Below are 22,552 nucleotides of genomic sequence, written 5' to 3' on the forward strand. Positions count from 1 at the left end.
CTGCTCAGGCTGTTCCTCGACCAATACTTCCAGCACGCGCTGCACACAGACCGACCAACCACAGCGGCCCAAATCGGTGTTTGAGCAAAGCATCCCAATCCAGGCAAGGTTTCCCTCCAGCACTGTACGTTCCAGCGACGACGCCTCCAACAAGGCGGTTGTTTCCAGCATCTAAAGAAGAGAAAACCGAGCCATGGTGAGCGCATTTCATCCCCCACAAAATCCAACAGAGGAGCGCCAAAAAGGACAGCGGCCACGACAAAAATGAGCTCCTCCCAACGCCCTGAAAGCGCACCCCTGTCTGGGCCTCCGCATACCGCAGCACGCACCCCTGCCCTGGGCCGGCCTGCGACGGCACTGCCTGGCAGTTGGCTCGACCCTGCCGACGCGCTTCTCCGACGGCCTCCGCCCCGGCCGAGCCGTCCCGCTCCACCCCCAAAACGGGCATGCTGTTACGCCAGAGAAACTGGTGGGGATCGCGAGGGGGTGGGTGAGAAGCCTGCCATGCCAGAGTGGGTGGCGTCAGGGGCGCGTTTTTGCGTGCTTTTCTGATTGTCCTGCCATGTATATTGGATCCGGACGCCGTTGGGATTCTTCTCCCTCCGAATCCATTCTGCTACTGTCTGGTGGCGCGGTTGTCCGAATCGGGTAGGTGAGTTGAGGGTGAGTAACAACGCGTCCAGGTCTGGTTTCAAGCTGCACAGCTTGCGACAAGCCCAGTGTTCCTGGACCCGTGGCCAACAGGCAGGTACCGCGACGGCCTGGCCAGCTGATAAGTACTTAATCCGCAAAGTTGGACTGCGCGTGTCGGGCGGTGGTTGAGCAGGTAAGCAGGTGGTCTGTGATTGGTTCGTTTGCCTTCTATCCCGTCGGCCTACCCCATGGCACCATTGTCACCAGCTATCGCGCCTCCAACTCTCCACCCATCCTGATCCTGCTGCTGTCTCGCTTTGCCTCGCAGCAGCATCTCGATGCAGTCAAGCCTCTCGCTTCTTCTTCACTTTCCCAAGTTGCTTTTTGCTCGGCTTTCTGCGCATCTCCTTTTGTCAGCATGCATGCTTTTGCTTCTTCTTCTTCTTCCTCCTCCCTTGCCTCTTTCTGATACTCCTACCGAACAGTCACATTTCTCTTCTTCCCCCCTTTCACCTATGTTGCTTTCATATACTTTTATTTTCCTCCTTTCGTTCAACCCACCTCCCACTTCCCACTTTTGCTCGCCTTCACACAAACAAATTACAAACTTTACCCACCACCCACTTTGCACATGAATCATCCATGAACATCAACTTCAGCTGCTCCTTTTGTCGACCGCCATTCTCTTCCCCCTTTTCCCTTTTACCCATTCCTTTCCTTCAGCAAGACCAACCTAGACCCATCTCATCTCGTCGCTTTACACTCGCGCTCTAACCGGCACTGAACATTTGCATGTCCAATCACGCCCTTCCCGGATCCAAATCACGGAAAGAAGAATCGAGACCAAGACAGAAAGAACCACGGGGAAAGGCAGCCCGGACCTTGGAGACCTAGGACGACCATCCCATTTGCCAACTACCGTTGATGCCACGACACGACCACGTCCGCCCATCGGAAGCATCGCGAGTATCAGCTACGTATCTGCCCTCCATCGACAGACCCTCATCTATGGGACCCCAGCATCATCGCACGCCACTCCAGCCGCTCTCGAAGGAGAAGAAGCAAAGCCCAACAACTGCTTTGCGCCAAACCAGCAGCAGAGTAGAAGACGAATGAGCAGACGCCAAGCACAGAGCGTAACAAAGGCGAACCGGAAAGAGCATGAGGAGTAGAATCAGTCTTCACATCCTCCCAACGCTCACGCAGCTGTACGCGCGTTGGTCTGCGCTGGCCGTCACTTGTCTCTGGACTACCAGGCTGGACCGGACTGGACTGGAACTCCCAACCGACCCCCATCTTAATCGATCAGTGGACCCCGGTGTTCTGCTTCGCCCTGTGCTTTACGCCACGCTCGTCTTCCTGGGGAAGATCAAGACTTGGGACGTGTTAGGCAGGCCGCACCGAATCAAACCAAACCAACCAGAGGTGCGCGCGCGCGCCGACTTTGGCTGTCTTGGTGTGACGCGGCGCGGCGCAGCCGTGGGGACGTGGACTAAAGATAAGATGTTGGATGAGATTAAGGCGAGCAGAGATTTGTGTGTCGCGAACAAAAGGGAGTAGGATGTCCAACACGCGGCGCAAAGGCATCTCGACACCAGCCACGCCATTCGCGAATTTCCAAGGATGACCCGCTACCACCAAACACATCAACATGGACGGACGAACGTCATCGACGACAGGCCACGGATACGACATCACCAACAACCAATGGACACGAAACAGGCATTTCGAATCAATCTCATTCACGTATTCTCAGTTCCGGTTTGTTTGCGTTGCTAGTTTCTCAATCATTGCGATCCCAAGCCAAAAAAAAAAAAAGTTCAGGTCCAATCCAATCCAATCGCGCATCCAAATCCGATCCAGGCCAGACGAATCCAAAACCAACGCGGACAGAGGGAGAAGAGGAGGAAGGAGGAGGAGGAAGAAGAAGAGAGGCATTCGCACACACGCAGCAGCAGCCATCTATACACAAGGCGCGGCAATCGATCTCGGGTCATCGTCATCCATCTTCCCAAAGCAACCAACGTTCAAGACGTCATCATCGCACGTACGGACGCATTACGCGGAGAGCAAACGACAAAAAACGCAGCAGAAAGCGACAAGGATTCCTCCAACAACGCAACAGGGGCCAAAAGGCGGGCGACAGACAGACAAATTGGATAAGGAAAGGGAGAAGAGTTTGGAAAAAAAGAACATGGAAGAGACGAAAAAGAGCCAACCCTGATATTTCGTGGCAGCAAGAGAAGGAATCGCAGCAAAAAACACGCGGCAACAAGAGCAAAACGCCAGGAGGGAAGAAAAAGCGCACGCAAAAGCCACCAATGACGAACAAACTCGATTTGAGAGGGAATCACTATCACATCGTGGACTCGTTGTACTGGGAAGCAAGCAAGCAAGGAAGAACCATGGCGGGGGAAAGATCCAGCAAGAGTAGGAATGGAAAGGAAAAAAAAAAAAAAAAAAGTGCAACAAAAAGCCAACCAGAAAACTAGCTCGAGGTAAAAGGGAAGGAAATTGTCGGAAAAACATGGACAGATCCGATTAGTTTCACGAGCGCGTCGCCACCGCCGACACGACCGACGACGACGACGCGAGACGTGGGGACATTCGTCGCAGAGCGCCTGCCTCCTCTGCTCCCACGCGTGCAGCCCAAGCGGACGCACAATACATCTTCTCCGATGCGCCAAATCGATTTGCTCTTTGCAATGGCCTTCGCCTCATCCGAGGGAAGCCGTTCAAAGACGACGAAGCGCCTGCCTCCTCCGTCGCCTTCGTCTCTAGCAGGGGTATTATTGTAAGAATGTTGGAAACAGGTAGGTTGAATTTTGCGTCCGGCCGAAACTCCTGTAAAGGGGGTGATACAGGTAGGTCTCAACGGCGGACGTGAGCCAAGTTCAAATGCCGGCGGGGTCGTCAATGCAGAGCGCCTGCCTCCATTGCACTGCTTCTGCTCGGCATGCCTGGCTCAGACCAATGACGAGGTAGGTTGTCGAGTTTTCCTTCCAGTCAGATTGGCCATGTCTTGAGTCTACACGAGATGGCATGAAAATTCGAGATTCGTGTGAAAAAAAACATGGTCAACTCGCAAAAGAATGGTCGTCCATTGGGGTATCATGGAAAAGAGCATAAAACACCAGCACATTCAAAACAGGGAAAGCGTGGAAGGTCGTAGGTCAAACGGCGTCCAGGAGAAGAGTGGAGCTTCGTCACATGTCGACTACAAGCTCATGGTCAACCACTCCCACTCCTGGGGACCGCTTGTTGACCCCGCTACCATGCCTTGACCCATTGAGCCCATCTGAATTGGGTTGTGTTGTGTGTTCATGGACGACGGCGGTTGCACAAGCGGCTTGGGTTCATTTTTCCTCGTCGCGACCGCTGGAGCTGCGGCCTTTCCAGTCGTGTCATCTGCGTCTCTCATTTCAGTGTCTTGGTTTGCGGCCTTGGACGCCCGCGAACGTTTGGGGGCCACTGCCGAGTTACGCGAGGGAGCCGAATTGGCCAGAGAAGAGGACTGGATCTTTGGGGGCCCCGGTGCAATAGGTACAACACCAGACTTGTTGGCAGCAGCAGCGGCAGCACCGGCATGGCCGCTAGCTGTTGCGTTGCTAACGGGACCGGCAGTAGACTTGGGCGATTCAGAGCCAAATGCACTAGCCTTTCCAGAATTGGGCGTGGTTGCAGGTGTGTGGGCGATTGAATTTTTGCGCGAGTTCTTCTTGGACGATCGACTCGACGATCCAACGGGAACACTATTGCCACTCCCGCGGTTCCGCTTCTTGATGACATCGGTCTTGAGCGACAAGGGGCGCACGACACCATGCAGCTTCAAAAACAGCCCACAAGCGTTGCACAGCGGTTGCCCTTCAGGGTTGCGTCTCCAGAGGGGTGTCGTCTGGGTAAAGCAGTTGGTGCAAGTGGTGGGCACGCCAGCCTGATCGTTCGATTTGGCGCCTCCAGGGCTGGCCGGGCGAGAAGGTCCTGCCGAGCTAAACCCTGATTCCGGCGGCGTGTTTGGTGAAGATACTGGACGCTGATGCATCGACTGGTGTGCGAGGGCTGCCGCGTTCGGCGTCGAGCTCGTGCGGGGTATCTTTTGGCGGCGCGGGTCGTTACCGCGATTCCGGATTTCGCTGACAGAGGCAGCAGAGCCATGAGTGCGGCCAAGACTACCGCCGGTATTCCAATCTTGCGGTGAGGGCACCATCTCGGTTGGCCCGATGGTAACCGTCTTGCGTGGGGGTCCAGCCGGGAACCGCGCGGGGGTCGGGTTGAACTGATTCGACAGGTTATGCTCCCACTGGAAGCCGCCGTTGGCATCCATGTTGGCGTCTTCCATGGGCGAGTACTGCGGCATCGTACGGTCGGCAAAGGTACCGTCGTCTTCCTCGCCATCAGAGTCGGCCCCAAACTGAAAGATGTTGTCGTTGCGCGACAAATCCATGCTAGGGGACCTGTGCGAGTGGGGGAAGTTGGGCTGGATGACCTGGTTGGGATCCACGTGGCCGGATTGGTGATAACCATGTGACGAGAATGGCGGCGGCGGACCTGACGTCGAGACTGAATTAAACAGAGAGTCGGTCGACGTGGGGTTGAACATGAACGGTTGCATGGAGCTCGACATGCCGGATTGTTGTTGCATGTTGTAGCCGCCCATGCGCCCACGGATGTCCAGCCCTTGCCGGTCACCACCGAAAAACACCTGCTCGCCCTCGGGGATGGGTTGAGGTGTGGAGACGGTCGAAGGATAGGCGGAGCCAGGAGGTGAGTTGTAGTAGTCGGTCGAGTTCAACGACGAGGCCATCGAGTTGTTGTTGTTGAACATGTGCGAGTATTGATTCTGGTTGTTGTTGACCATGGGAGAGCCAACTGGAGAAAAGGTAAACTGGTTCTGGAAAGGCCCCGCGGAGCCAATGATAGGGTCGTTGTCGAGGTCAAAGGTGTTCAGATTGAAGGGTATGTGAGTCTGGTTGTTGGATTGGTTGATTTGGAAGTTGGCCTGCGGGAGAGGGGGAGGCTCGAGAGAGTAATTTTGAAAGCCAAGGTCTTCGTGCTCGTGGGGCATTATGATGCCGTTGACTTGCGGGGATGCATCCGGTTTCCGTTTGGGAGGCTGATAAGGAAGATTTAGCAGGGGTGTCACCCAAAAACAGCAATACAGCGACTTACTCTTCTCTCGTCGATGCTCGTCTTGCGGACATGACGCTGCACATAGCCAAACTCGCTCTCCCTCGCCGCCATGGGAGGCACAGAGGGCGCCGAGGCCCGTGAAATGTGGAGGGAATCATCGTGGAGGTGGCTGGTGTGTTTCCGTATGGGAATGGCAGGGCCGGTGACTGTCGAAGAGGGCTGCTCGTCGGCAGTGGGCGAGTGTGGCATACCCGCTGGGGAGCCTATGGAGGAGGGGACAATGAAGTCGTCGATGTTCATGTGTTCGGCCTTTATGGCCTCGTCAGAGATGCGCGCCTGCTTGTCCTGGGACTGGCTGCGCAGCTGGGCGATACCGCTAGGAGCGGTCGTGGGTCTCGAGGGCGAGTTCTTATCGTCGGGGGATGGCTTCGATGATAACCTAGCGGCATGCTTTGTCAACACCATGCTAGACATGCACCTAGCACGCTAGAATTGAAATCCAAGACCGGGGCAGACTGACTGGTGACTTTGCCTTCGCATCTTCCTCAGATTCATGGACATCATGCGCCAGGTGAGGTTCTCCATGCGCTCAGAGTTGGGCAGCTGAGACTTTTGCTTGTTGTAGAGGCGCCATATTTGAGTGCCGATGGGGTCCTTTTTTTGCATTTCCTCGGGGTCGTCAAAGTCGGGTACGGCATCGTTTCTCCAGCGGGGGAAGAAGGTCTCTTTGAGCAGCCCGTTGCGGGCGGCGCTTTCGGTGGGTGAGATATCCAGCTTGCTGTCGACGGTGCTGGCCGAGGTGAGGGACTGGATGGTGGACGAGGCGCCAGACGAAGGGTCGTTTTGGGCTCGAGGAAACCGAACGTGTCGCGGTGATGATGAGGTGTGAACAGAGGGCAGGTCGGCCATGGCTCCAATGGCGTCGCTGTCGAAGTCGCTCAAGGGAGAGGCGGCTGGCATTGCTCCCCCACGCTCCCCAAAAGGGACCCCAGACATGACGGGCGGAAGAGTGTTGCGCAAGGCACGGGGGTGCGGGTTGAGGTGTGGGTGTGTCAGCGGTGAGGTGAGGTAGGTGGGTTGGTGGGCGCAGGCGGGCTTGGGGTGTGGTCTTGGGATGTCCGGCAGAGGTGAGGAGGAGGATGATGGCGATGACGAGGATGAATGGCCACGAGCGGAATGGCAAGGCCACGCGGGAGAATTGACAGTAGAAGCAGGACAAGCACGAGTGCCTGTGTCTTCTCTTCTATGCTCGCAGCGGAGAGAGGGCAGGGTCGGCGAGCTTTCAGAAGCCGGCTTAGCACCGGACGGGCACAGTGGCTCGAGATGGTCTAGCGACGCTTGGCCGGGCGATGCTTGCGACGCCGTGAAGGGTTGGACTCGGGCCTTTTGGGGCCCTGCGAGAGACTGTGCTTGTTGTCGTTGAAAATGGTGTTGCATTATTGCAAGACTCTGGCTTCATCGCCTTGTTCTCCCTTTCTACACTTCTTCTCCCTCACCACCTCCTCCTCCCTCTTGTCAACAGGACAGTCAGCGTGTGGGATAGGTACATGCCTACCTAGCGCAGAACGCCCTGCCCTGGCAAAGCACGAGCCCTCGACTTCACCAGCCCTTTGGCCGGCAATTGTGGCTCTCTCTCACCTCGTTCGCCAGCCCAGGGTGCCCCAACCACTTCTCCACATGCCCGTCTGCAGGGGGCGCGCAAATCGACACCGACTCCAACACCACCATCATGACCGCCATTACCATTTCCACCACGGACCCTCTCGAGTCGCTGACCTGTCTCTCATTTCCATCATGCGGCGAGCTCTGCGTCCGCTGTCGCGTGCCAACACGAGCTCGACGACCGTTTCCCCATCTCGACCCCACAGCCTCACGACCTCCTCTACACCTCCCGGAACACCAAAGATGCGCAGCACATTGCATTGCTCCACCTACCTCACCTCGTCAGCTTGCTCCGACCAGGGCACACGCGCTGCCACGCACTCCGGATGGCTACTCTTCCAAGACGAGCACGCCGGCGCAAGGATTGGAGCTCGGGAAGCGTTACGGGAGGCGCGGCGGGCTTGACGATTGATGTAATTCCGCAGGCCACTTGAGCCGAAACAAGCTGGTGCTGTGCCGCACTATTTGGACCACAACTGCTTTATTTATTGACATGTATATACAGCGCATGAACACGGCCGGCGGCATGGGCGCGCAGTCCATCAGCGGCGCTGCATCCCGATCACAGCATGCGTCGAAAAATGGTGTTGAGTCGTCGACTGCGATCCCCCCCGCAAGACCTTGGGTACATCCGTCTTGCCTTCCCTGAAGCATCAAGAATCAAGACTTTTGTCGACGGGCATGCTCCGAGCCTCGACCCCTTTGAAAGGGCACTCACACACACGCCATCATCGCGGCCCCTGGCCAATATTCGCCCCAAGTCGATCTGCTGTTCTTGTCCACCCTCTGCCTCAAGCGCAGCCCGCCCTCGTGGAAAACAGGCAGCGTCGCCCGGCTGCCGCTCGTGATGCAGCGCCGCTTATTCGCATAGACTTCTTTGGCGCGCCAAACCCAGCGCCTTGGTGTTTGATTTTCTGCTGTTCCCTGGCCATCCTACATCATAGCCTCTCACATGCTCGCAGGAGCGCTGAGATCGGGTCTGGGCCTCCGCCGCTGAATAGCTTCTCTCCATGAGGCTGCCAGCCCCGCAGGCGCATGCAGCACTCTCTCACATCTGTCTCTCCAGGACACACAGGCCCACTTGCGGGCTTCCTAAAAAACCCGAGATTCAACGCGAGTCGCTCCCTCACGCCGCCTCGCTCCGTCGGCCGCGCCTTGCTGCCCTGAACTGGCCTGACGACGTTGCTGATTGGTAGGACCGCCAGCTCAGGGTGCCCGCCCGTCACGAGCCAGCTGCCTTTTTTTTTTCTCGCCCAACTTCCAATGACTTGAGTGCCATTTCTAAGCCCGCCGAGAAATACACCTTGAATTCGAGTCGTGCCCGCAAAAGGCGGCGCCCGTAGCCCCGGTTGGGGCCGAGGCCGGCCAGCCGGTGAAAGAGGAACGAGCGAGTCGCCCGTTGGATTAAGATTCCTGGTGCCCGCCGTCTCTCGACACGGCTCCCTGCCAGTCGGCTCGCCCTGCCACGCCCTTGTCGCAGAACGGCTTTTCCGAAGACTGCACTAGCTCAGGGTCTGCGCCGGATTTGGAACAACAGGCCAACCACCTACCAGTACAAAGCCCATTGTTTCCAGCTGTGCCTCCTCCTCTTTCAATCCTGCGAATGGTGGACTCGCGGCCTCGTCCTTGCTGGATATGACGATGTGCACATCATCCGAAATACGCTGGCTCGCGGGACCGCGGCTCTCTTCGCGCTCGCTTGTGAGCACCCACGGACAGGCACCGCGGCATGTTCCGTGCTCGCTGGATCTGCTGGCCCTTGACGTCGCCGCCGCCGCCGACCATAGTGGAGACGACAGCAGATTGGCATTGCATTGTCGACTGGAAAAGGCAAGACTGCCCATGTTGCCAGTTCCGCGGTGCCGCGCGGATGCAGGGTCCATTCGGACATCTGGCGTCCAACGAGGAATGCCGACCGACAATGGGACGCAGGCGAAGCCGTAAGTTGAAAGGCCATGGTTCGTCTCTTGTTACGGCGTCGCGCACAAGCGATCGGACCGCTCCACAGTTTCGTTGCTGGTTTGGGCGGGCGGCGGCCGGTCGCGTGGCCGTGAGCGCTCAAGCAACGACGGCGCCCTGGCTGAGCAAGGGCTTCCATGATCGCCTCCCAGAGCGCGGCAGGGCATTGTCAGCATGGCGAGTCGCATGCGTTTGGAGTCGGGCAGCCAACGGCGCCGCGAGCCCGGCTTGATGCACGGCTCAGGCAGGCCATGGTTATTTCAAAAAGCATGAGTAGCAGGTAAAAGTGCTCGAGGCTCGTTGAGCTGACTGAGGGCAGGTTGCGCTGCAGTGTTGCCGTCGTCCATCAAAAGGTGGTCGCCCAGGTCCAGTCGTCTCTCACATGTCACCCTGCTTTCTTTGGAGAGGCTTTTGCATGACGTTGATGTCGACGCTGGCTCGACGCCGCCTGTTCCCGCCGCAGCAGGAGGTCCGATGCAAGTCAAAGGCAATCAGCCTGCTACACAAGCATCGACGACCTGACCTCAACCTGGCCGCCCACTCGGGCAACTCGAGTGGGGGTCGCCTGCAAGCCTGCAAGCCTGCAAGCAAGCACCAAGCAAGCCACCGTGGGCTGTTGGCGATCTGCAGGTGCGCGCCCACCGCACCGGCGTTAACGGACTTTGCACACCAAACGCCAAATTGGGTAAGCCGCCCCATTACCGCCACAACTTCGCTGCCCTTTGCACATGCTGCTCTCGCCCTGGCCCCGGCTACATGATCTTGGGTGGGCAAATTACTCGTCGGTCCAACAATGGCCTGCTTTGTCTCGCCGTGCGCGTGGTTGCTCGCCTCTTGGACGAGGTCAGATTCACCATCACATCGTATCCGCCTTGATGCAAATCAATCGAAACGGATGCCCGGTGGGCGGTGTGGGCTAGGCTGGGCCACTGATGAGACCGTTAGGCACACGACGACATCAGCATCCCCAGTTTGACGCTCATCCCATCTCCATATTTTCCTTGGTCAAAGGACCATGTCGATGCCTTTTTGCCCTTCCGCTCCCCAACTGCCGTCCCGCGTCTTGTGCTGCCAGGGGGAGGGCCGCTCGTCAACTACCTTCGTCTTCTGGGTGAAGCTTGCGCGGGCCCTGGCTCTCCGATCCCGTTTGGCTTTAGGAAGCTGCAAGAACGCCCGCAGGCATCGTGGCGCTACGCCAGCATCGGAAATCCAGCGTGGGTGGTTGGTCCATCTCAAAAGGCGCGCAGCGAATAGAACCTGAAGCATAGCAAAGAAGCCTTGCAGGCCGAGCGGAGCGGGGATGGTCTCTGTCTCACACTTGGGTTCGCGTGGGCGCTGTGCTAGAGACCTGTCTCTTTTGCCACGCCGTGCAGAGGGAACGAGAACGGTGAGAGAAGAGTGAACCAGGGCGCCTGTCGTTCTGGCCTGTCAGATGCGAGAGCCGCCGTGGGGGTTGCCGCGTCCGTTCCTCTTGGTGATGCTGCTGACTCCCAATCCAGCTTTGCCCTGCTTTCTCCGTGCCGTTCATCAGGTTAAACTTCTTTTGCCCTGTCCACCTCGCGTGCCGTCTTTTCTTAACCGTTTACTTTTTTTTTCTTTTGCATTTTTCCCCAGAATCGTGCATCCAGACCAAAATCATAAAACGCCATTGACGTTGGTCTCAGCAGGCGGGCCACGCGCGGCCGTCCGGAGCAACGTTGCTCTGTTTCGTATAGGGGTCCTGGAGTCGCTTGGGGCCGGCCGCTCGATGCTGGTCGCTGCCGTGCAGCAGTGACGGCGCCGCCGGGCTACCCCGGTCAGGCTGCTCATCACTCAGCTGCGGCAGGAAAGCCGGACGGTGTGAGGAGCAAACACCGAGGAAAAGACGGCGCCGTCTGGTTGGCGGACATTATTTCGTCCTAGAAGGTCTTCCAGCATTCTACCCCCGTCGTCCGTCTGCGCCGCATGCGAGAAGCAGGAGGCGGGAGGCCCAGAACCAGCAAGAAGGCAACGAAACTGCTTCGCTTGTCGCTTCGTCTTCGGCACCAGCCGGCGAACCTGGAGGAAGCAACCGCAGAACCGTCAAAACATGTGCTGTTGGTTTGGAATCCATGCATGAGCTGTGCGTGCGTGCGTTCTTCTGGAGTCGGACTGCTGCGGCGACCGGCTCCACTGCGGCAACAAAAGTCAGTCGTTCGCGACTCGCGACCACCGATAAGACCATCATCTGGAATTATCAAATCGATGTAGCCAACGGGCTGCCCTTCCTGCGATGCCGAAGGATTCGGAGCGGACCAGACCAGGACCCTGGAGTCGCTTAGACACCGAGATGGAGCGTCGTATGTAGAGTGCTGGTCGTGGTGGTAGAAAGATGTAGCGTTCGCTTCTGGCAAGGCAAATGGTTTATCCTGCCAGCATCTGAGATCGAGTTGTCCGTGGTTTCAATTCCTAGATTGGATGATGGTCCATATGCCACAAAGGGAAAACCGCCACGCGACTCCTTGTCCAGATTGTCGAGAGATGTTCATCTCCATATTCGCCACAACGGGCTCAGTTGCCGTTGTTGTCGGTCTTCTGGTGGCGGTGAAGGACCAGGTCGTTGCCCGGTTTCCGTCTTGTGGTGATGCAATCAATCTCCACGCCGCACTCCGGGTCAGGTTCAGGTCAGGTCAGAGAAGTCAGGCCAGTCCAGGGTCCAGCAGCGAGTCCAGAACCAGTCTGCAATATGGGAGGGAAGGGGAAAGGTGGAGGAGGCGACATGCTCCACAAGGGGGAAGGGGGTGGGTTGCCGGGTGTTTTCCAGAAGTCGAGTCCAGATCCAAAATCCAAAGTCATCCTGGGGTAGCGGGGACAAAGGCGTTTGTACTCCATGAAAGAGCCCCAAAAACCAGACAGCGAGGCTCGTTTTTCTTATAGGTGACCAACGACTCAAGCAAGTGGGCTTTTCCCGACTACCGCTATCTATTCGCAATTGCGCAACAGCCAAGGCAGACGGCTACTTACCCAGGTAACAGTTGCCCTAAGCGCAGACTTTTTTTTTTTTTTTTTCCTTTGCTGCTGATTGCCCAGGTGCTGGTTCCAGGGCACCAACCAACGGGGGGACGCACACTTCTCACTCTCACACACACTGATCATGCTGCCGCCGCGGACAGACACAGAGATAGCGTTATCGCCCCGAGGGTTTGGTTATTCGTTTCGAAGATTCGACACCGCTGGCCAGTAGTGATGGATGATTGACGACCTCCACGACCCGGCAACCGCCAAACTGTGCACGAGCTTCTTCTTGTCCTGCAGGCAGCTACCCACCCCCAGCTCGTCTTCGCTATCTGCTCGTACCTACCCTACACGTACATACGTTTGATACGTAGGCATGCCTGGCTTGGCCTTCCTTGTCTGCCATCATCATCAGCAGCAGCAGCAGCAGCAGGCTTGTACCGCATCCTCCGCAATGACGAGCTTCTCGCGCCAAGCACCGTCATTCTGGCCCATCCCGTACTGACTGCGCATCTCGCATCATCATCCCACGCAACTGCGACGAACGACATTATCTTTGAGTCCGAGCTGGGGCCAATGACGGTGGCCCTGAGCCGCCGCCAGACGGGGACCATCCATCCTATCAGTCCGGCATGGCAAAGCACACATGAAGCCGCCTGCTGGGCTGGGGTGGTGGTGGATATGACGAAGATGCGCGCGCATATGCAGCTACCTACCGCTTTTTCGCCTTGCCCCGGACCCGGCAAGGCGTTTCAGGGCGGTTAAGGCGCCGCTGATACGGGATCGCGCGGGCGAGCTGGGGTTCGCAGGCTGTTGATTTTCTTCCTTCTTCTTTGCTAGGTAATGGTTGTTGGTTGGTTGGTTGGTTGGCGGGTTGGCTGGCTCTCGGTGATATTCCAACCAACTTTTGGCAATTGGGAAACGCACAACCCACTCGCAGTTGGCCTAACAACCGTGGGGAACTTATCTTGGACGGGGCCTTGGACACCCCATTACCCCCACGGATGTGTGGTTTGTTGCTGGGTACTTATCCAGATGATGACTCGCGCGCGCGTGATGGTCCTGATTGTCGTCCTGGGAAGCCGTTGGACGTGCAGAGGTGGCTTTTTGCATGCTGATCCCCTCCGGCTATCAACACAGCCCTACGGATCAACGAGATCAGTCTTGGAGCCTCCTCCACGTTTGAAGCAGACGCGTGGAGCAGTGGCAATGGTGGGGGAACAGACGTTGCTCCAGAGTATTAAGCAATCTGGGGTGCAGGGGGCTGTTGCTAAGTTTGAGCTTTAGCTCAGACAAGGGTTGATCTTCACCCAAAAGACGTGCGCAAGGCAACTTTCGTATCTCGTGGTTGGTTGGCCATTACGGTATGAATTGCTCTCTACTCGTCTCTTATCATTTTCTCTTGCATAATGCTTCCTGAGCAGCTGCGTACAGAAGTGAGGAGGAGCTCCTCTTGGTCCTTCCCCGTATTCGACTATTCCCTGTGTCGGTAGCTGCACGAATCCGGGGATCTTGATAGCCTCCACAGTCACGGTCGCTTGGTTGGCTTCTGGGACCGGTCCAAAGCCAAGGCAGATTGGTTCGATACGTTTGCAGGCAGGGAGGATGACGAAATGGCTTTCGCCGAGGTTCAGACTTCGCGCGCATGTGCAGGAATTGACCTTCTGAGATGGTGACACGTCCGCGCGTGCATCCTATCGTGTTCCAGGGAACTGGTTCCTCCGGCAGCATCTCTTATCATGGGTGGTCGCGTGCGCCTTCGGTCTGGTTGCTTGCGTTCCCGCCGTTGACGGTCTCTTCTCCGAGCACCTTGCTGGCTGCCATAAACCTGCGCAGAGATACGTGTTAATTGCATCTGAATATATCAAATCGTCGGTCCTCCATCCATCTTGTCCGACTGAATAAGGACCACCCGATCTTGCTCAGGACTTTCAGGATTTCGACCTACATTCCGCCACAGTATCCTCCCAGACCGCGCATACTCTCGGCTTGGACAGCCGTCATCCGAAGCAGATTTTCGAGATCCGAAATATTGGCGTTCAGCTGGGCGAGTTGGGAGTGGAGGTGCGACAACTGTCGCGGTTTCTGCGAGGACGGCATCGTACTGTGACGCGAGTTGCTGCCCGAATGCGGGCGAGGGACTCCAGACATGTCGACGTTGCAAGAGAGAGGATAACGCAGGGAGCTTCCGGAAGGCTTGCTGGGTATTGCTGCGAACGGAAAAGTGGCTGAGGTCGGTGGATGGTAGAGAGGGGTTGTGTTGTTGGAAGCGTGGCTGTCGCAAGAGACTGGGAATTGTTGTTTACGGTGTTTTCGGAGTTAACAAACGGTGGGGTGGTGCAAGCTCGCCAACGAACCACCCAGACCTCTCCACCATTTTGCTCCCCCAACTTCAAACCTCCGTACCTCCTTCGACTCGTTACCCCAGGAAAATGCCAAACCCAAAAACTCTTCGACTCTGGGTGCTCACCGGAAGTGTCGCAGCCATCACTGTGACGGGTTCTATTTACGGTGCCGGCTTGAAAACGCAAAGCCAGCAAAGTCAGGTAAGTCCTTGACAGGAGCCATGGCAAGCTCCAACACTCGAGCGAAACTTTCTCATCTCGAGGATATTCAATGGAAGCTAACACTGTTTCCAAAGGCACGCAAGGCTGCCCAAGAAGTGCCCATTGAAGCACGCATCGCCGGCCTGGAGCAGAGGCGCGCGCAGCTGGTCGAACAAAAAGCTGGTCTCGACAAAAAGCTCGCGGAAATCCAAGCGCGTCGAGTCAGTTCGTCCAATTCTTGAGCCGCGAAACGCGGCTACCCGCCGACACGATCAACACCGCAAAATGCCACGCGGTCGTACTTGTTCGCATCATGGCCGGACGAACACCCTCAGTACACCACCACATTGTTGTCGAGTCGCTGGGCTGCACACCGCTGCATGTCGGACGAATGGCAAGCCATACGGGACGCCAGCCGCAATTCATCCGATGCCCTTGCGCCGCAGCCAGCCATCGTCATTGTGCCTTTCTCAGGGCCTTGCGATGGAGGGCCCTGTCACGGTTAGATGGCCGGCCGCAACGCTCCCTACGTCAAGTCGGGGTAATGGGGTATGATGCAGCCAAGCGAAAAGCATGTCCAGCGGGGCATCCGCTCCGTGCCGCGAGGGTGTCCATCGGTTGAGAGACGGCCGAGCAAGTGACCGGCGAGTCTTGTTGAGTGATCACTGCCACTGGACGTCTTCAACACAGCAAGTGTCCTCGTGGGTGCCTTCTGAAGCTGTGATTGACTCTTCTGGCCATTCAGCGCGCAGGCTCTCGGTCCGTCACCAAAAAAGGAATTCTTGTCGCCTCGTCATGGCTTCGCGCAAGCGACGGAGTTGGCGCATCTACTCCTCGGACATAAGGTTTTGGAATATGAAATCCGCGAAGTTCGTCTGGCTATCAATCTCCTCGCGGCAGGCTTCGGTTCAGGAGACGCCGAGATATATGGAAGACTCCTGAGGACAACAGTCCGCGTGAATTTGCGGTATCCTCCAGGCGGGTATACCAAACTCTCGCAAGTCACGCTAAAATGAAACCTGAGCGATGAGTGGTGTCGTGTGGGAGTTGCGACTCAAACGATTTCGCTTGGAAGAGAAGCCCCCGAGAAGGCCGCCTGCCTTTTCCGACTGTATTCAGCATCCCGTGGAAGCGGAGACAAGCCTTTTGGTGTCGTCCAAGGGGAGAGACGAGGAAAGTGATGGATGGATTCAAGAATGATTGCCGTCATGTATGATGAGAAGAAAACGGTGCACGCATGTCAATGCAATCAAAACCCTCTCTCGATAAGTCAGCAAAGAGAACAACAATCTAAGAGCTCGAACGACTTTTGCCGGCCGAGACCGTCCAGTTGCCATTGAATTCCCTTTCGAAGCGTGGTCAACAAACCAAAGGACGACTGGCCCAATCAGTCACTGCTTCAGTACGCATGAGGAACAGTCATTTCAGGAGAAAACATTTTTGGGCATTCGGACCACTGAGCATCATGACAAGTCACGCAAACCGAGATTCCCCTGAATACTTGGGTTACCGACTGTCTCACTGATAGCTCTGAACTGGATCTCAACAGAAAGATGAAGGGAATTTTGAAATTAAGGGCGCAATCTATCCGCCAGATGTTCAGCTACGGTATGAGAATCCGAGATCTCTAGCGCCAACCAATTGAATCAACGGCGTGGCCATAGGTTCCAGCGTAGTTGAGGTGTTCTCAGAGAACCCATCCATGGACGGGGACTGCTTCATGAAGATCTCCTTTCTGCCCAGCGAAAAAGATACGAGATCGACCTACAGAACACACGATCCGCAAGCTTTCACGACACTCACCGTGAGTGGCATGTTGTTAAGATTTGCCCATATGAACATACGATGCGCCTCCACCAAAGTTCAGCTCAGAGCTGGTCCAGCGTATAACCCAGTCTAGACCGCCGACACTCGTGTTTGTAATGTGGAGTTTGCGGATATCAGCAATACAGCGCCGTCCCGTTGGACATGCATGATCTTTTCAGTCCAGCTGGATTGGTCGGCCGAGATGAATCAATCGAGGCTGCACTCAAATCTCATGAGGCCAGTGAGAGTTGGCGTGGCAGAAGTTTAGACTCCAGTTGGTTCACAAGTCTTTGCACTTGCAAGTGAGGCTTTTCATGAGACTTGGTGTCTTTGCGCCTCCTCTCATCCTGTTACCAACACCTGATCGCCCTTTGCTTGCTCTCACAACCAAAATAAGCTGTGGAGCCATCACTTGTCAACTGATTTCTAGGACCCACGAATTCCTCATGAACATGCATCAAATTATCACCAGCTCCTGGATCGATTTTACATACGACTACCAACAAGACGTTCCGCGATGCCGATGAACTTTCCTGCCGCAAAATCCGACCATGCCCACATCCTGACCCAATATTTCCTTAACGGCACCTAATTCAATTGCCTTGCCGTCAACGATATACCGACCGCCTTTGATTTGGATGGTTACTTCGTCACGCAAGATACAGAGTCATCGCTTGGCCGCAAGATCTCTTCCACTTTGTCTGCTGAATGGCTTTGGCACTGTCGTTCTTGCTTCGGCTTAGATCTACTAGCGGACTGCGGCTTGACGGCTGTATCAGCCACTCTATGCCAAATCTGTTTCCTTTGGGGGTCAGCACTCATCGGCTATTGGAGGAGTCTGCTTGACTGGTCAACAGTCTTCAAAATGACGAACACTGGGCGCGAAGCCATCTTCCAGACTTGTTTTTGATCGCGGACATGGTGTGGGAGAGATTTCATGTAAAGATGTCTTTCAGTGACGTTCATGATCTTCTCGGCCACCCAGAAGCAGTCCGTCGAGGGTCTTCTCGAAGAATTTTCCGTCGACCATGTAAATGCTCAGCCGATAGTGGCAAACGGTCAAGCGGCACCCACCGATTGTTTACGGATATCTATGGCTGTGTTCCAGTTTCTCCTGAGGCATTATTGAACTGCTGCATTTAGCATTCTCTTTGTTGCTCTTCTCGAGGAGCAACTAGCCAATGCCCACCCACCAATGCTCCTATTACTGTCACCAATCATCAATCTACAAAGCAATTCCAACTCGTGGGTCGACACAGTATTACCGCACCGCTTACCTGTGTTTGGGGCAAAATTCGCCCGGGAGCTCTTGGGGAGGTTTCGGACCACTAAACCAGACATGGGATTTTGTCATCTCGACAACTGCCTCCCAAATCAGACGAAACGATCCCCTACTGTAGAGGAGACGAGACACATCTAACTCGACCTTGATCACCTTGCCGCAAATACTGGTTGAGATACGAGATATTCCCAGGCGCCGAGACCACCAACCTTCCGTTTCAATTTTGTTGGGATGACGGGGATGTCTGTTGAATGCTTGGTGATTTGATTCTCAAACTCCTTGGATGCATGGCGGACTTTCTACATTTGATTGAGCAACGCAAGCTTTCTACGAGTACCAATCCCCTCCGAATCCCACTTTAGGACCAGGTTTTCCTGCATGGATGCTCTCAAAACACGATTGAGCACCAAGATGCTCGGCGGCAGAAATTGGTAAAGCTGAGACCCAATTGAGACACGAAATATTCGAAGGAAAGGGTTTTCATGTCAAGACGGGGCAGTGAAGCTGGAGCTGTTTGAGCCGAGTCTGGGGCGGGGATGTGACAGGCCGCGCAGAAGCGGGCCGGTGGTTAGATCGCTGGAGGGCATCATTCCACTTTTACAAATGGAACGGCTGCAGTTGGCGAGGGTGTTTACGCGGATGAAGTGGGATTAAAGACAGAGGTGGAGAGTCAGGCGAGCAGCAGCGGTGCCAAGAGTGATTTGCGCCGAGGGCACCGGGCGGATTCCAGAAGTCGAGCGGAAGCGCGGGAGAAGCTGTCGTCGAAGCTTTTCCCAGCCAGCTGCCTGGGAACGTACCTTAGCAGTACCTGTTGTCAGTACACAGCACCTCTTTCTTCAACACTTTCAGCCGTCATCATCATCAACACCACGCTCCCCATGGCCGCCCTCTTTGACCGCTGTGCGCGTCCCATTTCTCGCACAGACAGCCTCCTGGCAGCGTGCATCTGCACCTGCAGCAGCGCCGCCCCAGGCCCAGCTATCCGTATCAACAGTCCCATTCTGCCCGACCAGGGTGTGGCCCTGTTTGCCCACCAGCCGTGATACAGTGCAGCAACCAACCTCCCGGACACGCTTGCTACACCTCTCTTCTTGCCTCTTCTCTTGCCCATCATGACCTGCCGGTCCGACCTGGCCCTGGAAGCTTTGATTCCTCCCAAAAGACGCTCGCCCCTGAACGCACGCGCGCGATATCGGGCAATGAGCGGTGTATGCTGCGAGCGCTGCTCAGGCCTCGTCTGCCAGTGCCTCGTCTGCTGCTGCGTCGGCAAGAAGAAATACGTTGCTGCCTCGCAAAACACCCGACCAACGCCCCAACGCCGTCACCGCCGCCGCTGCACCCCACGCCCAGCGCCCCAGGTGCAACATGCCCTTTGGCTGGCGCAGGAGGAACGCGCCTGATCAGGATGCCGCGCTTGAAAAACCTCCCGGAGACCACCGCCCAAGAAAGCGCGACTACCTCCGCCAGCTCTTTTCCTCCTTCACCAAAGAGATACAGGAGAGATGGCAGCTGCGGAGGACCCCCTCCCCCGCCGAACATCCTCTCCACGTTGGTACCCCTCCCTGCATGCTACCAGCACGCGCTGACATGCCGTTTGCTTGTAAACAGCAACAAGATTCTCCGCCCCCACCGCGCCGCAAATCTCTTGTCCCCGAGCCCGTCAGAGGCACCCTCAAGAAGCGTCGCCGCTCGAGAGCTACCCTGACCAAGCTCGACCATGACAGAACCGCCGCCGCTCCCTCGGCCCGTTCGATAAGTGAGACGCTCGTCACGCCTGCAATCGATGGCGAACACGACGACGACGCCCAGTCCGACGTCATACCGGAAGAGCGTTCGAGTCTTGACCAAAGGGGTGCGTATTGGCCGCCGCCTGCTCCCGTTCCATGTGGTCCGGTCTTTAGGGGGAATGAATAAGGAGAGATGGAGTGGATGGAACAAGAAGCTGACACCATGGATGCTGTAGGTTTGACCGCAGAAGATATTCCCAAGCTCTTTTCTGGCGCCCCAAGATTCGCAGTCGAAAGAACCAAAGGCCGGCGAGCTCCAAAGGTCGATTTCCCGTTTGATCAGGATGTAAACGTGCTAGACGTGTCGGATTGTCCCCGGCTACCCCACGCAGCATTCGCCGCGGCGACCTTGAGGCCTCATCTCTGCGACTTTGGTCAACAAACTCCCGGATCCGGACCGCTCACCGGTTACGAAATCGACGTCGTGGAGGTGCCAAGCATGCTGAGTGCGCAAGGACTGGAGATTGGCACAATAGGAGTCGAGCACTTTCTCGAGGAGGCCAAAGCGGACCGTTTCCGGACACAGGAGGAGGATGAAGAGGCTTTTTTGAATCGTGAATTGCTGCAGTCGGCCCCGGAAAAGCTAGGAATCAAGTGGCTGGACCAGCGGTTCATTTACGAACGATTGATGGAGCTGAGTCGTTGCCACCAGACCTACCGTGACAGTGGCGGGCAGACGACCATTCTGAATACGCAGTCGACGGGAGAACTCTACGCCCACCTCTTTGGCAAATTCCTGATGCCGCCGCGGTTTGACGGTTCAACGGGAGATCCTACTGGCCTCAAGGTGCAAATCGAGACTCTGATCCGGATCCTAAGGACCAAGGGGATTTGGCGCGATTTCAGCACCGTCGAATGGCGGATCCGGCTGGGACAACTTTTGTGGGAAGGCGGAATGGGAGATTCTGAAGAGGAACATTTTGGCGGACCATGCGAGCGCGATATGCTGCTTCTTCAGATTTTGTTGGCCTCAGAGTTGCTTCTCCGGCTCGACGCGATATCAGGGTTGAGTGTTCAGGAGGTCACGGACGAGCTGCATTTGACGGCGGCAGAAGTTCGTAATTTCGCTAATATGAAGACCCGCAAAACCGACTGGGACCTCGTCCTGGCCAGACGCTTCATGGAAAATGTCGAGATTATCGAGGAAGAGCCGGCGCCGCTGACGCCAAAGCGAAGAGGATTCCTGGCGGCCTTGAATTACACTCGCATCGAAGAGACCGATGAGCCTCGAGAGACCGAATTCTGGCTGAAGCCAAGACACCGAGATCGGCAACTTTCTGGTCTGCTATTCTTTGCAGAGTCGTTGGGTTGGGCAAACTTGTCCGAGCTAACGTCCAGCCTGAATGCCAAACTGCAAGACATTCCAACACCCGCAACGACGAGCATCTACGGCACCCCGCTGGCTACTCCACTTGCTTCTCCACGATCTGTCAAGGATTCAGGGGGTTACTTTGACGATGCGTTCAGGCGCCCAGACCTCAGCAGGTTGGCCAGCAGCCGCTCCGTGCAGCTACAACCATCGGTTACGCCCCCTCCGCCACCGTCATCATTCAGACCATTGCTGCTCCGTAGAGACACGTCTGTACGCAGCAATGATAGTAAGCCTCCAGACATTGGTGGCTGGCTTAGCCGAACGTACCTCTCTGGCCTGGTTCTTCCCGGCGAGCCAATATCTCACCTCCTCATGTCCACCTTATTGGAGAATGACAAGCTCGCCGTTGCTGCATTAGGCGATTCTGCCAATCTGTACGGCGGATTCTTGTACTCTGGACGTAGCTGGTGGAGCAAGAGCAGTGTCATAGGAAGAGTACTTGGTGCCATTGAAGGTGCAAAAGAGTGCATTGGGTGGATAAGTACGCCATGTGTTCCGGAAGGCTTTCATGACATGTGGGTTGATGTAGTGAATGCCATCATTCCACCATCGCAGGGAAAGAAGAGCAAGGCGAGAATTGAGCAAGCCGACCAGATTGCAAAGGACTCGGATTACCTTGCGGGAAAGCAGGCCAACGCTGTTTCTGAAGAGGACTTGAGCGTCCCGAGAGATCTTTACGAGGTTCCTGTCTCGGATATCAGATTCACCAAGCTCGCCCTCAGTCCAGAGACACCACCCCCGTCACTGGAGACTCACGACAGTGACACGGACGAGACGCCAACACCAACGTACTCGGCCCACCTAACATTCACCTCGCCCGAGACGAGCACGACTCTGGCCCTGACCTATGACGTCAACTTCATCACCGCCTTCCCTTGCACACCAACACCCAACAACAAATTCCTCCGCCTCTGCCGTGGCATCGTCAATGACAACAGCGGCGCTAGCACCGGCGCCAACAACAGCCCATACCCTGACGGCCGGCACGACTCGACGACGCCGCATCCTCCCGAGGCTCCTCCACCTCGCAAACTGTCATCACGCCGCTTCCCCGCGCATCCGCTCCACGCGTCGCACAAGTTCCGCGTCGTGTCGCCGCTGGAGTTGCTTGCCCAGTCGCACCATAGCTCGCCTTCGTCGAGCAGCATCAGCCTGCTTGACGAGACGGCCGCATCGGGCGAGGTTCTTGTTATCGACGCGCGCTCGCCCAGGGGCTTGGGCTCGACAGGCGCCTCTGCCTCCGATCTGGCGCTGCTGGCGCGCGCCTGGTGTGCGGACCGCGGTGAGAATGCGCTCGTCGGCCGTGTGGGTCGCACGTGTTTGGCGTGCTGCGTCCGAGAGGCGAGAGCTGTCGGGGTAAGGGTCGTCATCAGGATGTAGACGACCAACGACCAACCGAACG

At 56.4% G+C, this 22,552-nt stretch overlaps 11 protein-coding genes across 11 annotated transcripts; 7 read left to right on the forward strand and 4 right to left on the reverse strand.

The window, feature by feature from the left end:
* The first annotated feature begins 1,531 nt into the window (after window positions 1-1,531).
* BKA78DRAFT_115153 (uncharacterized protein) lies at window positions 1,532-2,442 on the forward strand. Its single transcript, XM_066882332.1, has one exon. The coding sequence runs from the start codon at window positions 1,795-1,797 to the stop codon at window positions 2,191-2,193; it is 399 nt and encodes a 132-aa protein (XP_066745323.1). The 5' UTR covers window positions 1,532-1,794; the 3' UTR covers window positions 2,194-2,442.
* A 1,408-nt stretch (window positions 2,443-3,850) lies between these two features.
* Window positions 3,851-6,723, reverse strand: BKA78DRAFT_351860 (uncharacterized protein; the record flags this gene model as incomplete). The annotated part of the gene is made up of 3 exons (XM_066891254.1): window positions 3,851-5,746; window positions 5,803-6,202; window positions 6,284-6,723. 3 exons carry the CDS (start codon window positions 6,721-6,723, stop codon window positions 3,851-3,853), a joined length of 2,736 nt encoding a protein of 911 aa, XP_066745324.1.
* Window positions 6,724-8,701: 1,978 nt separating this feature from the next.
* Window positions 8,702-9,644, reverse strand: BKA78DRAFT_115358 (uncharacterized protein). Its single transcript, XM_066882336.1, has 2 exons — window positions 8,976-9,644; window positions 8,702-8,922 (listed from the first exon to the last, which is right to left on the reverse strand). The coding sequence occupies exon 1, from the start codon at window positions 9,521-9,523 to the stop codon at window positions 9,017-9,019; it is 507 nt and encodes a 168-aa protein (XP_066745325.1). The 5' UTR covers window positions 9,524-9,644; the 3' UTR covers window positions 8,702-8,922; window positions 8,976-9,016.
* Window position 9,645: 1 nt separating this feature from the next.
* On the forward strand, window positions 9,646-10,272 carry BKA78DRAFT_115236 (uncharacterized protein). Its single transcript, XM_066882334.1, has one exon. It carries the CDS (start codon window positions 9,767-9,769, stop codon window positions 10,142-10,144), a length of 378 nt encoding a protein of 125 aa, XP_066745326.1. The 5' UTR covers window positions 9,646-9,766; the 3' UTR covers window positions 10,145-10,272.
* Window positions 10,273-10,730: 458 nt separating this feature from the next.
* On the forward strand, window positions 10,731-11,243 carry BKA78DRAFT_115265 (uncharacterized protein). The gene has a single exon (XM_066882335.1). It carries the CDS (start codon window positions 10,817-10,819, stop codon window positions 11,156-11,158), a length of 342 nt encoding a protein of 113 aa, XP_066745327.1. The 5' UTR covers window positions 10,731-10,816; the 3' UTR covers window positions 11,159-11,243.
* BKA78DRAFT_115143 (uncharacterized protein) lies at window positions 11,231-11,705 on the reverse strand. Its single transcript, XM_066882331.1, has one exon. The coding sequence runs from the start codon at window positions 11,588-11,590 to the stop codon at window positions 11,303-11,305; it is 288 nt and encodes a 95-aa protein (XP_066745328.1). The 5' UTR covers window positions 11,591-11,705; the 3' UTR covers window positions 11,231-11,302.
* Window positions 11,706-11,717: 12 nt separating this feature from the next.
* BKA78DRAFT_115391 (uncharacterized protein) lies at window positions 11,718-12,564 on the forward strand. Its single transcript, XM_066882337.1, has 2 exons — window positions 11,718-12,370; window positions 12,516-12,564. Exon 1 carries the CDS (start codon window positions 11,821-11,823, stop codon window positions 12,277-12,279), a length of 459 nt encoding a protein of 152 aa, XP_066745329.1. The 5' UTR covers window positions 11,718-11,820; the 3' UTR covers window positions 12,280-12,370; window positions 12,516-12,564.
* Window positions 12,565-12,794: 230 nt separating this feature from the next.
* BKA78DRAFT_311338 (uncharacterized protein) lies at window positions 12,795-13,688 on the forward strand. Its single transcript, XM_066888202.1, has one exon. It carries the CDS (start codon window positions 13,201-13,203, stop codon window positions 13,642-13,644), a length of 444 nt encoding a protein of 147 aa, XP_066745330.1. The 5' UTR covers window positions 12,795-13,200; the 3' UTR covers window positions 13,645-13,688.
* Window positions 13,689-14,094: 406 nt separating this feature from the next.
* Window positions 14,095-14,508, reverse strand: BKA78DRAFT_351861 (DASH complex subunit Hsk3 like-domain-containing protein; the record flags this gene model as incomplete). Its single annotated transcript, XM_066891255.1, has 2 exons — window positions 14,095-14,185; window positions 14,306-14,508. The coding sequence occupies 2 exons, from the start codon at window positions 14,506-14,508 to the stop codon at window positions 14,095-14,097; spliced, it is 294 nt and encodes a 97-aa protein (XP_066745331.1).
* Window positions 14,509-14,789: 281 nt separating this feature from the next.
* Window positions 14,790-15,145, forward strand: BKA78DRAFT_351862 (uncharacterized protein; the record flags this gene model as incomplete). Its single annotated transcript, XM_066891256.1, has 2 exons — window positions 14,790-14,903; window positions 14,999-15,145. 2 exons carry the CDS (start codon window positions 14,790-14,792, stop codon window positions 15,143-15,145), a joined length of 261 nt encoding a protein of 86 aa, XP_066745332.1.
* A 4,796-nt stretch (window positions 15,146-19,941) lies between these two features.
* On the forward strand, window positions 19,942-22,530 carry BKA78DRAFT_249331 (uncharacterized protein; the record flags this gene model as incomplete). The annotated part of the gene is made up of 2 exons (XM_066884465.1): window positions 19,942-21,320; window positions 21,369-22,530. The coding sequence occupies 2 exons, from the start codon at window positions 19,942-19,944 to the stop codon at window positions 22,528-22,530; spliced, it is 2,541 nt and encodes an 846-aa protein (XP_066745333.1).
* Window positions 22,531-22,552: the final 22 nt, after the last annotated feature.

Source organism: Phyllosticta capitalensis (genome assembly GCF_038381095.1).
Source record: "Phyllosticta capitalensis strain CBS 128856 chromosome Unknown BKA78scaffold_4, whole genome shotgun sequence".
Classification (NCBI taxonomy): Eukaryota; Fungi; Ascomycota; class Dothideomycetes; order Botryosphaeriales; family Phyllostictaceae; genus Phyllosticta; species Phyllosticta capitalensis.

Coding starts and splice junctions, on each gene's coding strand:
- BKA78DRAFT_115153 (XM_066882332.1), top strand. CDS start 1,795: ATGAGGAGTAGAATCAGTCTTCACATCCTCCCAACGCTCACGCAGCTG.
- BKA78DRAFT_115358 (XM_066882336.1), bottom strand. CDS start 9,523: ATGGAAGCCCTTGCTCAGCCAGGGCGCCGTCGTTGCTTGAGCGCTCAC.
- BKA78DRAFT_115236 (XM_066882334.1), top strand. CDS start 9,767: ATGTCACCCTGCTTTCTTTGGAGAGGCTTTTGCATGACGTTGATGTCG.
- BKA78DRAFT_115265 (XM_066882335.1), top strand. CDS start 10,817: ATGCGAGAGCCGCCGTGGGGGTTGCCGCGTCCGTTCCTCTTGGTGATG.
- BKA78DRAFT_115143 (XM_066882331.1), bottom strand. CDS start 11,590: ATGATGGTCTTATCGGTGGTCGCGAGTCGCGAACGACTGACTTTTGTT.
- BKA78DRAFT_115391 (XM_066882337.1), top strand. CDS start 11,821: ATGATGGTCCATATGCCACAAAGGGAAAACCGCCACGCGACTCCTTGT.
- BKA78DRAFT_311338 (XM_066888202.1), top strand. CDS start 13,201: ATGGTTGTTGGTTGGTTGGTTGGTTGGCGGGTTGGCTGGCTCTCGGTG.